Source organism: Liolophura sinensis, chromosome 9, assembly GCF_032854445.1.
Source record: "Liolophura sinensis isolate JHLJ2023 chromosome 9, CUHK_Ljap_v2, whole genome shotgun sequence".
Classification (NCBI taxonomy): Eukaryota; Metazoa; Mollusca; class Polyplacophora; order Chitonida; family Chitonidae; genus Liolophura; species Liolophura sinensis.
This window is the reverse complement of record NC_088303.1, coordinates 29,561,395-29,574,679: the sequence shown is the minus strand read 5'-3', so window position 1 is coordinate 29,574,679 and position 13,285 is coordinate 29,561,395. Positions and strand designations below refer to the sequence as shown.

Sequence of the window (13,285 nt, the reverse complement as noted above, 5' to 3'; positions counted from 1 at the left end):
CAGCCTTGACATATTTGACAAGGGCAAGTAACTGCATCAGGTTTTATAATAGTCCGAGATGGCAAAATGTTTTTCGGCCCGACGTAAGAGCATTTAGAAACCTGATAAAGTTACCTGCCCTTGTCAAATATGTCGAGGCTGTCAGTACAGCCATTCGCTTTGAGCATCACCAAGGAATCTCAGACCCACGCGGCCTACAAAATAACAGATCAACGTTGTGCTCATGATAAATCGACAAACAAAAAGATAAGGAATATAAGTGTTAGATTGTTAACAAATGACGTCAGTCGGACTACATAGGCAACATGTGAATCACCCACGGTTAGATTGTTTACGCATGATGTCATTGTGGCTATAAAGGCAACATGAGAATTACCTGCAGTTAGATTGTTTACAAATTATGTCAGTGAGACCACATAGGCAATATGTAATTACACGCGGTTAGATTATTTACAAATTATGTCAGTGAGACTACATAAGCAACATGTAAATCACCGGCGGTTGGACTGTTTACAAACTATGTCAGTGTGACTCTAACTAGGTAACATGTAAACTGACCACAGTTAGGTGTTTATAAAAGTCCCCACCTCGATGTAAGAGCATGCTTCATTTAAAAATCTGATGCAGTTACCTGCCCTTGTCAAATATGTCAAGGCTGTCAGTACAGCCATTCGCTTGAGGTCACCAAGGGATCTCACCATGTGGCCAACGAAATAACAGATGTTGTGCTCATGATAAGACGACAGACAAAAAGATAAGGAAAAGGATGAAGTGTCTGCAAACTTGAGGCTATGGATCCATGTTGGATAGATAATTTAACGCTGTGACACACTGCCTCAGGTTTTCAAATGGAGCGCGCTCTCACGTTTGAGGCCATCCAAGGCCGAACAAAATTTTATGGCCGAACAAAAACCTAACGTCAGATCAACCTCGGACTAGTTACGCGGTGGCTTGTATACACTGAGTGACCCTGACAGCTGAAAAATTACCAAATTTCTACTCTCTACTTAAGTCATCCATTATCCATTCTAGTCCATCTAGATGGACTCAAGATTGATATTTTAAAATTCTGACATTCATCTTAACAGAAGAATCTTAACGCGAGTCAGTGTCCATTGCAACAACAACAACATATTTTTACCATGGGTCCTCTTTAACAAAAACTGCAATATCGCTCACCACGAAATCCAAGAAGCAAATGTTACGTAACTGCAATTGCCCAGATCAAAACCGTTTATAGTTGCCAGATGTAAGCTCAGGAAAAGTGTAACTGTTACATAGTCGAATTTGTTTTCATTGACAGATCGACTGCAGACCGCCCTCTACGAAGGGACGATAACTCTGCACTGCTGTAAAAGAGATCACACTGTTGTGACGAAGCCTCGGTGACAATGTGCTATTGGGGTTCAAACCTGGGTCAAATCATACCTCAGGCATTAAAACCGGCTCTTTTGAAGGCTACTTGCTCGCTTGGTGTTCAGTATGAGAGGAGGGCCCTAGCACTGCTGTCGGCAATTAGTATGCATTGTTGACCTTTTTTTCACCATGCCCGAAAATAGCCAGTGCTAACATGGAGTCAGCGTATTCAACATTCAGACATATTTTGTTAATCATGCCCAGATGGTGAATAACCTGATTATTATTGTTGCACCGAAATAATTCCAAGTATTGTAATGCTTCATTTACTTATAGACGATGGCTCCCGACCAATAGTCATTATTGGGGGCTGTCTTGAATAAACCAATTCATACAGACAAAAATATTTACAAACAGGAGACCATAACACCATATCCAAGAAGTTTTCACTTGTGCGATGGCAGACCATAAAACGTATGCGTGGAGGAAACCAGAGTATCCGGAATAACCCATCCACCTTTCAAAACCACCTTTAATGTACATATAGGCTGATGATTTGGTAAAACCAGTTATACTCGTGACAAACATGTGTAACAGCGGTGCTAAATTTTCTATAACGCCAGCAACTGGCCTCGTTGCCGATATCTCTGTGTTCACTCTGCTAGACATGAAATCGTCAAACAGAGATGAGAATAGTTCAACGTTGGACCACCCAGACATAGGGCTTAAAGAGTACAGACTGGTAACGGTGACATGATTACCAAATAGCTGTGGTGGGTGGGTGAGGTGTTTTTTTTATGTTGTTCTTTAGGTATTTGTGTGTGTTGGGGGGGAGGGGGAGGTGATGCTAGGCAGTTTGAAAGTGTATCACAGCACATCAGGTGAGGCCCCGGAAGCACAGCGACACTACATTGCCGTTTTCAGCCATTCGGAGCTAGGCTAATTGGTGCCCCGAGACGTGTGGTTTAAAAGCCGTAAAACTGACAAAAAGCAAACTTGGGTCCCAACCTCTTCAAAAAGTGGGTAGATCCTGCCACCCACTGGTTCCGACTTCACTGGCATGTATTAGGCCTACCTCAGGTTTTGCATACATGCATAGAGCATGCAGAACACAATGTCGATGCCTCTATAGGACTCTATTTTTAGTATTAGAACCCAATGTTACGGGGGGGGGGGGCCCTCCGTGGCACAGTCGATTAGCGCGCTAGCGCAGCGTAGTGACCCAGAAGCCTCTCACCAATGCGGTCGCTGTGAGTTCAAGACCAGCTCATGCTGGCTTCCTCTCCGGCCGTACGTGGGAAGGTCTGCTAGCAACCTGCGGATGGTCGTGGGTTTCCCCCGGGCTCTGCCCGGTTTCCACCCACCATAATACACCAAGATTTATCTTGGTTCGGCAAATTCATTAGACGACTTAACTTTAAGGTTGGAAACCCCTTTAGTTCGGCCTTTCCTTTCATTCACTATTATTGAGAAAAAGATTTTCTTCCGTTACTGTTTATTAAATGTGAATAACTAAGCATTTGAGTTATTCTAAACCGGAGATTTATACTAAATTACTGTTCAATTTAAAAACCTAATTGCGCTTAGCAATGGTGCAAGAAGATATAGAGGACTACAGTATATAGAGTAAAACTAGAGCAGTGGCTTCGCTTGGCGTTCAGCATGAAGGGGATAGTGCAACGACTGGTTGACCCGTATCAGTATAATGGCTCGGGCAGTGCGGCTTACTTGCCTTCGGTAAGTCGTCTCAGTGAAGCAGCACTAAATGAAAGAGCGGTGGAAATCCGTCCTGCAACAAGGAGGCACATTACACTTGCATGCACCCAAATGATTCCTTCGTCGTCATATGACTGAAAAATTGTTGAGTACGACGTTAAACCCCAAGCACTCACTCACTCACTCGAGTAAACAATTGACCTGTGTCCTGATCTGTGATATGGATACTTGGCTTCTCGGGATGCAACTACCGTCAATATAATTTCAAACGAAAAAGCACAGTGAGCAAATGATTTACAATAGGCAAGACATACTGTCCATTACGACAAAACTGCACAGAAATCCAACATAATGATAGACAGCCACTTTATTAAGCAGATGTTAAACATTAATACACATTCCTAGCCATTATAAAGACAGTGTACATGCATCAAACATTGCATGTCTGCATGCATCTATACGTTATGCACACTTCGTGTGTTAAGTTAAGGCAGTGCACTGAACACCGTACCCATGCTTCTAGATTTGTCGATCATCCATGTACTTCATAACTTCACAAAGTATATCTACAGCTTACTCAAACTCATAAGGCCATATCAGTGAAATACTAATGATTTCATACTGTTATGAAATGATATAAAATGGAAATCAGCACGTTACAAATTCATTTACAAAGGCTAAACTATCAGGGTTAAATGACATTGGTTGTCATTGTTAAAATGTAATTTTAATAATTGGCATATTCGATCTGAGTGATCCGCCGCACAAATGTATGAAACAACTACTTTTTATCACATAAATATACATTACAAAGGCTACATAGACATCGTACATTATCCGGGATTAAAATATTTAAAAGTCATGTCATTGGGCCTTGAAAGAAACTTGTATAATAGGCCTACCTATGGTTGCAAAATCATGCCGGTGGAACGACAGAGGCAAGATGTAAATTATCCGCGGTTAGATTGTTTACAAATTATCTCAGTGGGGCTACATAGGCAACATGTAAATTATTCGCGGTGAGATTATTTACAAATTATCTCAGTGGGGCTACATAGGCAACATGTAAATTATCCACGGTTAGATTTTTTACAAATTATCTTATTGGGGCTACATAGGCAAAATGTAAATAATCCGCGGTTTGATTATTTACAAATTATCTCAGTGGGGCTACATAGGCAACATGTAAATTATCCACGGTTAGATTGTTTACAAATTATCTCAGTGGGGCTACATAGGCAAAATGTAAATTATTCGCGGTGAGATTATTTACAAATTATCTCAGTGGGGCTACATAGGCAATATGTAAATTATCCACGGTTAGATTGTTTGCAAGTTATATCAGTGGGGCTACATAGGCAATATGTAAATTATCCACGGTTAGATTGTTTACAAATTATCTCAGTGGGGCTACATAGGCAATATGTAAATTATCCACGGTTAGATTATTTACAAGTTATATGAGTGGGACTACATAGGCAACATTTTAATTATCCATGGTTAGATTGGTTACAAATTATCTCAGTGGGACTACATAAGCGACATATCAATCACTCGTGATTAGACTGTTTACAAATTATCTCAGTGGGACTATAAATAGGCAACATGTAAATTGCTCACCGTTAAAGTGTTTATAAATTATGTCAGTGGGACTAAACATAAGAAACAGGTAAATTAATTTTAAAATGCTACATCGACACCTATAGGTCGACAAAAAATATACATTTCCATCTGAAGTAAATAAACATAAACATATACCGGGCATGTTGAGTATCAATATTCCTCAATATTCCTTAACCAAAAGTCATTTTTCCCAGTTTTTCTCAAAAAAGTGTGCAAAAAAAATGTGCAAAAATGCACATTCACATTATTTTGTGTTCCAGCAGTTCACAAATTGTGTAATCCATGTATGACAACCACAGTGACCGCTGTATACATGTGTGTACAGCTGATATACATGTCACTGTGAATGTGCAGATTTGTACACAATCGTTTTTAGAGAGTATCGAGGGATATTTCGTGCTACAGGCCTACGTGCTGAAAAAATAAGCTGTGTCGATGACATTAAGCTTGTGTAACTCTCTCCTTCCACCGCCGATTGCCAATGTCCAGGGCATTCATAGAAATATATTAGCATAATCATAGATGTACATTCTAGTAAGTGGCGTTTATGAAATTGTATACTGCGAGTTTTCAATAACATTTATAGTCAAAATGACATATTTTCGATGGTAACATATATTTTCATTATCTTCAAGATAAAACATACTTCTACAAATATCAGGTATATAATATGGTACAATATTACACACTACATGTCAAGGAATGCATAGAATTAGGTCATTAGGTCCCATATTAATGTTACTTAAGGTAATGGATGTTGTTCAAACAGTCTAATGGACAGTCAACATCTCCATAAATTTGCATGATGCGAGCAGTAAGAACAAAAATGCTGTGAGCTGAATGGTCAGTTTGGTTCACGGTGCCAACAGGCATAAAGGGACGGCAACCAAGGACTTAGTTGTACGGCAATTGCGTGTCGTCCAAGGCCTGATCCATGATGGCGTCAAGCCGATTCCTGAGCTCTCTCTCTCGTGTGACCAACATCCACTGAAAATGACAGAAAGCGCAAACCGTTTTATGCCTTATATAATCGAGGAAGATACATTTTATCTGTAAGATGAGGCACATATTGAATATGGTACTGGTTAAACAATCGAATGGGCGTTTTCGTTTATATTATTATCTTATAACCTATATACGCTTTCACGATTCCGGAATATACGGACTCTCCATCATCACCATGAACATTTAACCTTTGGAAAACTCAGGATAGTGAGGGCTGAACAATACTATACATTTTTTTGTTAAAATGTGCGGTATATATCTCACCAATGCGATCGCTGTTATTTCAAGTCCAGCTCATGCTGGCTTCCTCTCCGGCCGTACGTGGGAAGGTCTACCAGCAGCCTGCGAATGGTCGTGGGTTTCCCCCGGGCGCTTCCCGGTTTCCACCCACCATAATGCTGGCCGCCGACGTATAAGTGAAATATTCTTGAGTACGGCGTAAAACATCAATCAAATAAATAAATTAATGAATTAATTTCCCTCGGGGCCTTAGTAAAACTAGTTTAAAGCCATTTTACGTGCCAAGAAGTAAGCTGATTCGGAAGCATATTTGTACTTTTAAATGTTAAAATGTTAAAATCCAAACTCAACTGTTGATCAGCCACCAATATGGTGTATTCAAGTATTCTTTAACCAGTTAACAATCAGTGTATTCAGAATATAGAAACACAGTGGAGAAACGTGCTTTTATTCCAACTCCTATTGTTTATCTTAAGAAAAATATGTCTTCCGTCGGTTCATAGTACACACTAAGGTGAAATACACCGGTAAGACAAGGCCAAAGCTTTGTACCATTTTATACCTTCAATACTGGTATGACAACATAGTTTTAGAGATACTGTGTATGCAAGACTTAATGAACCAATCAAGATCAAGTCTGACCTCGCAAAGTAGAATGTCTAAAGTCACAGCTCTACATGATACATGGCTCGCTGGTGAAGTCTATTTCTTCATTTCATACTTACTCTAGAAAAGGAGTCTTTAATATGATATGAACACCATTACATGCCTTTGTTTACCCCTGGCTGTAGCTTAAACTATATCAGGGAATAGAAAAGCAATCTATAATTGATAATATAATTTTACCGGTTCCCACTGAGTATAGGCTGAAATTCTCAGCATACCACTCCTAAGATGCTTGAGCAAGTTTCGCTTTAAGCGAAATTAGCCTAAATCTCTTTCCTCCAATCCGTTTTCAAAATGACAATAAATCTTATACCTTCTGGTGGTTATGCTGTAGGCCTACACACGGGTGCCTGTCAGGACCATTTCTGTCGGTTTGGCAAGAAGTGACAAAATCCATAATTGTGAGAAAGGGAGAAAAATAATTTGGATCAATGCATTCGTACTGGGTTGGTCGGGCGGCAGCAACCACACGCTTTTATTATGAGGCTGACAATCATAGATTACATATACACACGAAGTGATTGTAATTCATTTTATCCAAATTAATGTACGGGTGGATTCAAAATGGCTAAAAATCACTTCAATCAATGCAAGCAGTCGTGAATTTCTTTCACTACGTTCAGAAATACCATGGTGGCAAAAGGACGATCGCTATGCCAATTACGCCGATTAATATGCAAATTTTTGTACGGACGGATTCAAAGTGGTCAAAAGACACGTCTTTGATATACAATGACCATCAATGCAAACATTCAGAAATTTCATTTCAATAGGTTCACAAATACCATAGTGGCAAAAGGTCGATCGCTGTGCCAGTTATGCTGATTACTATGCAAATTTTTGTACGGACTGATTCAAAGTGGTCAAAAGTCACATTTGCGATATACAGTGACCATCAATGCAAAAATCAGGAATTACTTTGAATAGTTTCAGAGATATCATAATGACAAATGGATGATCGCTGTGCAAATTATGCTGATTCATATGCAAATATATGTACGGATAGATTTAAGATGATCAAAGAGCACACCAGTGAGTTTCAATGGCTACTTTTTGCAAACAAATGTCTTGAATTTCCTTTCAATGATTGCAGAGAAATCGTGATGACAACACATGTATGGGCACAGACGGATTCACGGACCAACGACAATACGCCTTGGCCCTATGGGAATGCGGGGTAAAATCAATTGTTTTATCTTTTCTCCTCCAGCCTCTGTACATGTTCAAAAGAACACGTTACAACTAATTACCATGAAGACTTTTTCCTACAGTATAACTGCCATTGCAGATACATAAATGTCATTTTCCAAACACTGAAAAGTTAAAAAAAATCCGTACATATAGTCGAGGGAGAAGAAAATTTTAAAATATTATTATTTATTTCAGCATTATAGGCTAAAAAGAGCACATTTTTTCTATCTGGTCGGGCCTGCTGCATAATTTTGCGTTTTTTCCTCGCCATACACGTAAAGCCTGAAAACGACAAAGCTGGCTTAAATCGCTGAGTCCATCGTGTCCTCCATCTTTAACACCCTGTAATTTATGCTGAAGGTGTGTTGCCTCTCAGCCAATGAGGGTCGTTAAAACTGCCGGCTTGCTCGTATAAACTTGGAACCTACGTCCAAGATTCCAGTTTCTCGATTGTCAAACGGAAATCACTGAATCAATGCGAAGTGCCGGCGTACATTTTCTACCGGAATTGTACAAACTGCACTTCGGCGGTAATGTAGTCGCCCACAGCGGATTTTGGCGCTGAATTTATTTATAATTTATCAACTTGAGGTACACATAAGAAGTTTTTTACGGCATGCAAATGCGAAGATATGCATAATCTTTTCAATGGCATTTGTTTGATATTTAAGTTTTCTTCTCCTTTAAACTAAACCAAACTAACCTCATTTGGGGGAAGCCATATTCCGGATCGTTTCTTACTCTTTAGGTCATCTATACGCTGGAGTTGTTGGTATAGTTGTCTAGAGTTAAGGTCAAAGCGGCGAGAGTTGACACCAGTTCTCTGAGGCTGTAGCGGGAGGAAATCTTTTGAAGGCATCGATTTTCTAGACACCATCATTGTGGGATCTTCCGCAGAGATGCCATTAGCTTTCGGTCCACACCAGCTGAAGCCGACACAGAAGAAAACCCGTTTGTTCCACAGGGACTTGTCGTGTATTAGCATACCGCTTGGAATGGTTATTCGAGAGACATTACCTTCAGCTGAGCATACCGGAAATTGAACTTCCGCCCCGTCGTGCAACAAGGTTCCCTCCAGTATCCGAAGTTTACTTACGGTCTCAGGGTTTGTCCAGAACTTTTCCCCTCGTATTTTATGATTACCTTGCAACTGACGGTAATGTGTGTACTGTTGAAGTTCAACTCCGTTCCCCAGATGGAATATTGTGGTCTCTTTTCTTCGGAAAGGCCTTCCTTCTCTCTGAGCAGGATACTGCTTGTAAAATGCCTCTTTCCACTGAAGAATGGCTGTTCTCAGCTTACCTAAATGACACCGGTTAACATTCTGTCCATCTTCCATTGGCCAGTTAAACATGACGAAGTAAAGATACGCCTCCAGCTCCACTCGATCGCTTTCTTTGATCATGCCGAACATTTCTTGACTGTATTTCATTAGGTCAGTCAACGTGTATCTGACATTTTCGTTATTAATGGACTGTGTTAAAGTTATGCCAATTAAGCATTTGTAGTCAAACACAGTTTGTTGATTTGAACTGATATTTTGATGAAGAAGCTCCTGGGCCTGTTGTTGGGATCTTGTGCCATTTTCTTGAAATGACGCATCCAATATTTTTCCAAGTGACCAGCCCACAAGTCTTTTGACTCTCCGTCGTCGAAACTCTGCAGCTTCCTCTGAACTAAGGTTTGCAGTTAATGAATCTTCCTCTTCACCAAAGTAGCTCAAATGATGTTCCGTTAAAGCTATCAGTTTCTGTTTGTTATTTCTATGTACATTCTTTCTGTCGTCGTTGACGGAGCCATCTTTGAGATGTAGAAAATCTTCTTCCAGAAATGTCAGAGCTTCAGACGAATCTTTTCCAAGGCACTTTAGGCGCTTGCATATCTCTTCTCCAAAAGAATCAATTACCTTTGGAGGGTAAAAATCAGATTCCACGAGGAATCTGTGAAGCACGTCCTTGTCGTCAAACGGGGACAAAAGTCGCAACAGGTCTAGAATAATTGTTGTTACCTGCACCTCCCCAAAATAGCCTGCTGTGTTCAAGACGACCATTGTTCTCTCGGTTCTGCTGATCGTCTGTTCTCGCCTAAATATGTCAATGGCCTTAAAACCATCGCGAATGGCCTCACGTTCTTCTTTTGTACACTGATGAGAGACATCGGTATACTCTTTTCTAGTCTTCTCATAACGCGCTTTAAGTTTTCTTTTGAATACTTGTCCGTAGGTGTCCCAGATACAAGAATTTTGAGATTTCAGTCGAGTACAGTCTTTTGCGTATTTTGATGCTTTTTCCCAGTTTTCAGCTTCGATGTACAGCCGGGCAATCTGCTGGGCAACCATTGCATCGTTAGTTTTTTCATACACTGTGTCCATTATACTTGCTGCATCATCAAAAGACTCCTCCTCTCGGATTTTCTCTATTAAAGGTGAAAACTTTGTACTTTTACCCCCGTGAATCCATGCTCTCTTCTTGACGAGGTTCTTGATGACGAACTTAAGTTCCTTCAGTGAAACATCATTTCCTTTCCATATGGGTGCATGTAGAAGCTGTAATGTGGCGTCAACCACACTTTCCTGTCTGGAAAGCAACATCTTTTTCAAAATTTCACAAGACAAAAGGAAATTAGAAACCCGCAAGCCTTGTAATGTCCCTCTGAGTCCCTGGGTTGGTCGCTTGACTAGAAGAATTTTCATGGAAGAACTGAGCTCAGATTCCCATCTTTTCTTTTGGAGTAGTTTCCTTTGTGTACTGTCAGGCACCATAAGAGGGTCAAAGCAGGGGATGGGAATTGGCTTAAAATCAACATCAAATGAGTTTATAAGGGAGACGAATTTCAGAAGCGTTTGCTCCCGGATATCCGTGATACCGCCAAGAAACTCTTGCACAGTTCTAGAGATGTACTCAGGGTTAAAATTTTCCCTCAAGATGTTGAATGCAATCAACGTATTTGGGTCGACTCCTTTGTTCTCCATGTGATGCTTTTCCAGTGTAGCATGTTTTTCTTTAAACCACAAGAGTTCTTCTTCGTGAAGATTGTGGGTCAGCCAAATCCTTTGACTTTGATGATCTGACGTCTGTTTTCCCCGTCTGTAGCTAATTAACATTACACAGAATATGTTACAGTTTTGTCCCCACTTTGCCATCTGGCGGCCTGTCTCTTCCAACTCGGCATGCAGCTGGTCCACTCTTTCTTCCTCTGGGAAGTTATCAATCAAAACAAGAACAGGTTGTGGATTTTCGTCCTCCTCAAACGCGTAGAGTTTTGCAATTTGTGCACAAGTTTGTTCCGAGATCCGTTTGACAATGCAACAGCGATATGTAGACCTGCAATCCCAAAGAACGTGCTTTGATAGAGTTGTACATCCTGCTCCCGGTTGGTGGTACAGATGGACTCGTCCTACTTTATCGCCACCTCGAATGTCTCCTTGCAGAGAAACCTTAACTTGATGTGTCAGTTTGCTAAGTTCCTTTCGCTGACAAACGTGATTCTTGAACCAAAAATTCCACCAAGAAACTTCATTTCCCTTATAAAATTGCTCTTCTTCGGTTCTTTGTTTTTCCTGAAGTTTTTCAGGTGTATCTTGAAACTCTGATTCTTGACACTGGTTCAGACTTAAAATGTCAATGTCGGTAAGGCTATTTTTAACTTTTTCTTTGAGATGACATGGAGCCCCTGTTGAAGTTGGCAGTAAACATCTATGTTCGTCTGCTGGACCCTTCAATTGTTTTACAAGCTCAGACACATGCTTCCAAGGAATTCCCACCAGAAATCTATTCTCCACAGTTGATTTGTGCACATTACGTCTCAACAATTCTTTTTTCAGAGGATCAGCTATCGCCCCATCTTCTGCAATGACAATCCACTGATCTTGAAATTTTGTGTAAATTTCGTCTGCAAGAATATCCACCATGACTCCATAATCTTTGGACAACAGTAAGATCATAACAACTGCCCGGTCCTTGGGAATGGCAGTGTAGAAATGCCTCAGGACCTCTTTAAAATTGGTGAACCTTTCGGCCTTCCAGTCGAGAGGAGATAATGCCTTCTGATCTTGCAAAGCGTAGCCATTAAGAAACATCCACGGTGGGAGACTTGAGTTGGTTATTTCCTCCAAACGATCCCCGCTCTCTTTGGACAGACGGGGATCAAACTCATCCGACGTTAACGTTCGAGTGGTCTTACCCTGTTGTTCTTCATAAACACCATATAGGCTGTCCTTACTAGCCTTGTCGTCCAAATCCATTATCATTTGCCACTCGATCATTTTCAAGAAGTGAAAATTTTCCGCTGTTATATGGCGGCGTGATTTTTCGTCGGGTTTGCCACACAGTAGTAACGGATATATGCCATCGTCTAGAGTTTCAGTTCCGTCACAAAACAGCTCAATAAATTTGTCACGTAGATTAGGTACACGTGATTTCTTCTGCTTATTGACAAATGTATCCTCTTCCTGGCGTCTTTGTTCAGAAAACCTACACTTCTCCGACATATACTTGCGGATGCCATCTCCTGTGAGTTCAGAAACTGTATCTCCTTTGAAAATGTACAGCTTAGTACTTTTGTTTTTTGTTAACCGAGGTCCATTCGAGATGGAAAGAAAAACTGCTTCGTCGCCCACTATTGAATGAAGGGGGACAACATCAACCTCCACCACGCATAAAGGAAGGTCATTTTCAGCTTGAATGACTTCAACAAACCTGGGAGGTCTAACACATCGGTCCACCATGGTACGCTGATCTGAAAAGATTCTTGCTCGCAGCATTTTCTTCACTTCTGATGTAGTCCTATCTTTGTCCACAGCTATGCCTTGTATTTCTCCTTCATCAGAAATGCCAAAATGAATTGTTCCGTTTGTGCGACTGTTAATACAGGCGGCAGCAAAGCGGACAGTTTCCATGGAAATCTGTGAGAGAAGATCCTCTCCAGTCTTATCCTGTGCTGGTACAAATCGACTGACACGGTCAATTAAATTAGTGACAGATTTGCACTTGTCACGGATAAGACCATATCGCCGATATGAAGTTGTGGGCTTTGTGGCTTTGTTAAATTCAGCCAAAAACTCTTCTTCGAATTCTTCTCTTTCTGGTGAGTCACTGCTTAGCCTTGATCTTCCTTCGTGCTTGCTGAGTAAGAACAGTTTCTTCTTGTAACCAAAGCTCATGGCAGGGAACAAGTCGTTTATCTCATCCTGTGTCATTTCGAACAGTACTTCTCCATCGATGTTTTCATTTTGAACAACACTGATAAATTCTTGGTCTATACCTTGTTTGTCTGCCCAGACTCTTAAGTACTGAGACAGGTCATCGGATGACATGCTCTTTACACAGGATGGTTGGAAAACCGCGTGAACAACTGAAGCACCTACAGCAAAAGGCATATTTATTTGACATTAACAACAACCTTATTACGTATTACCAAAAACGTTCTTTTAATGAAGTAAATCTTAATAAATTGATTCTTTGTTAATCTAGCCCATATATGTCAGCTG

The 13,285-nt window shown here is 40.6% G+C and overlaps 2 protein-coding genes across 2 annotated transcripts in view; one reads left to right on the top strand and one right to left on the bottom strand.

Annotated features, from left to right (window-relative positions):
- Window positions 1-13,285, top strand: part of LOC135475130 (methylenetetrahydrofolate reductase (NADPH)-like) — a 76,635-nt gene that overhangs the window by 9,612 nt on the left and 53,738 nt on the right. The gene's annotated exons all lie outside the window — the stretch shown is intronic.
- LOC135475771 (sterile alpha motif domain-containing protein 9-like) lies at window positions 3,321-13,111 on the bottom strand. Its single transcript, XM_064755710.1, has 2 exons — window positions 8,501-13,111; window positions 3,321-5,682 (listed from the first exon to the last, which is right to left on the bottom strand). Exons 1-2 carry the CDS (start codon window positions 13,109-13,111, stop codon window positions 5,590-5,592), a joined length of 4,704 nt encoding a protein of 1,567 aa, XP_064611780.1. The 3' UTR covers window positions 3,321-5,589.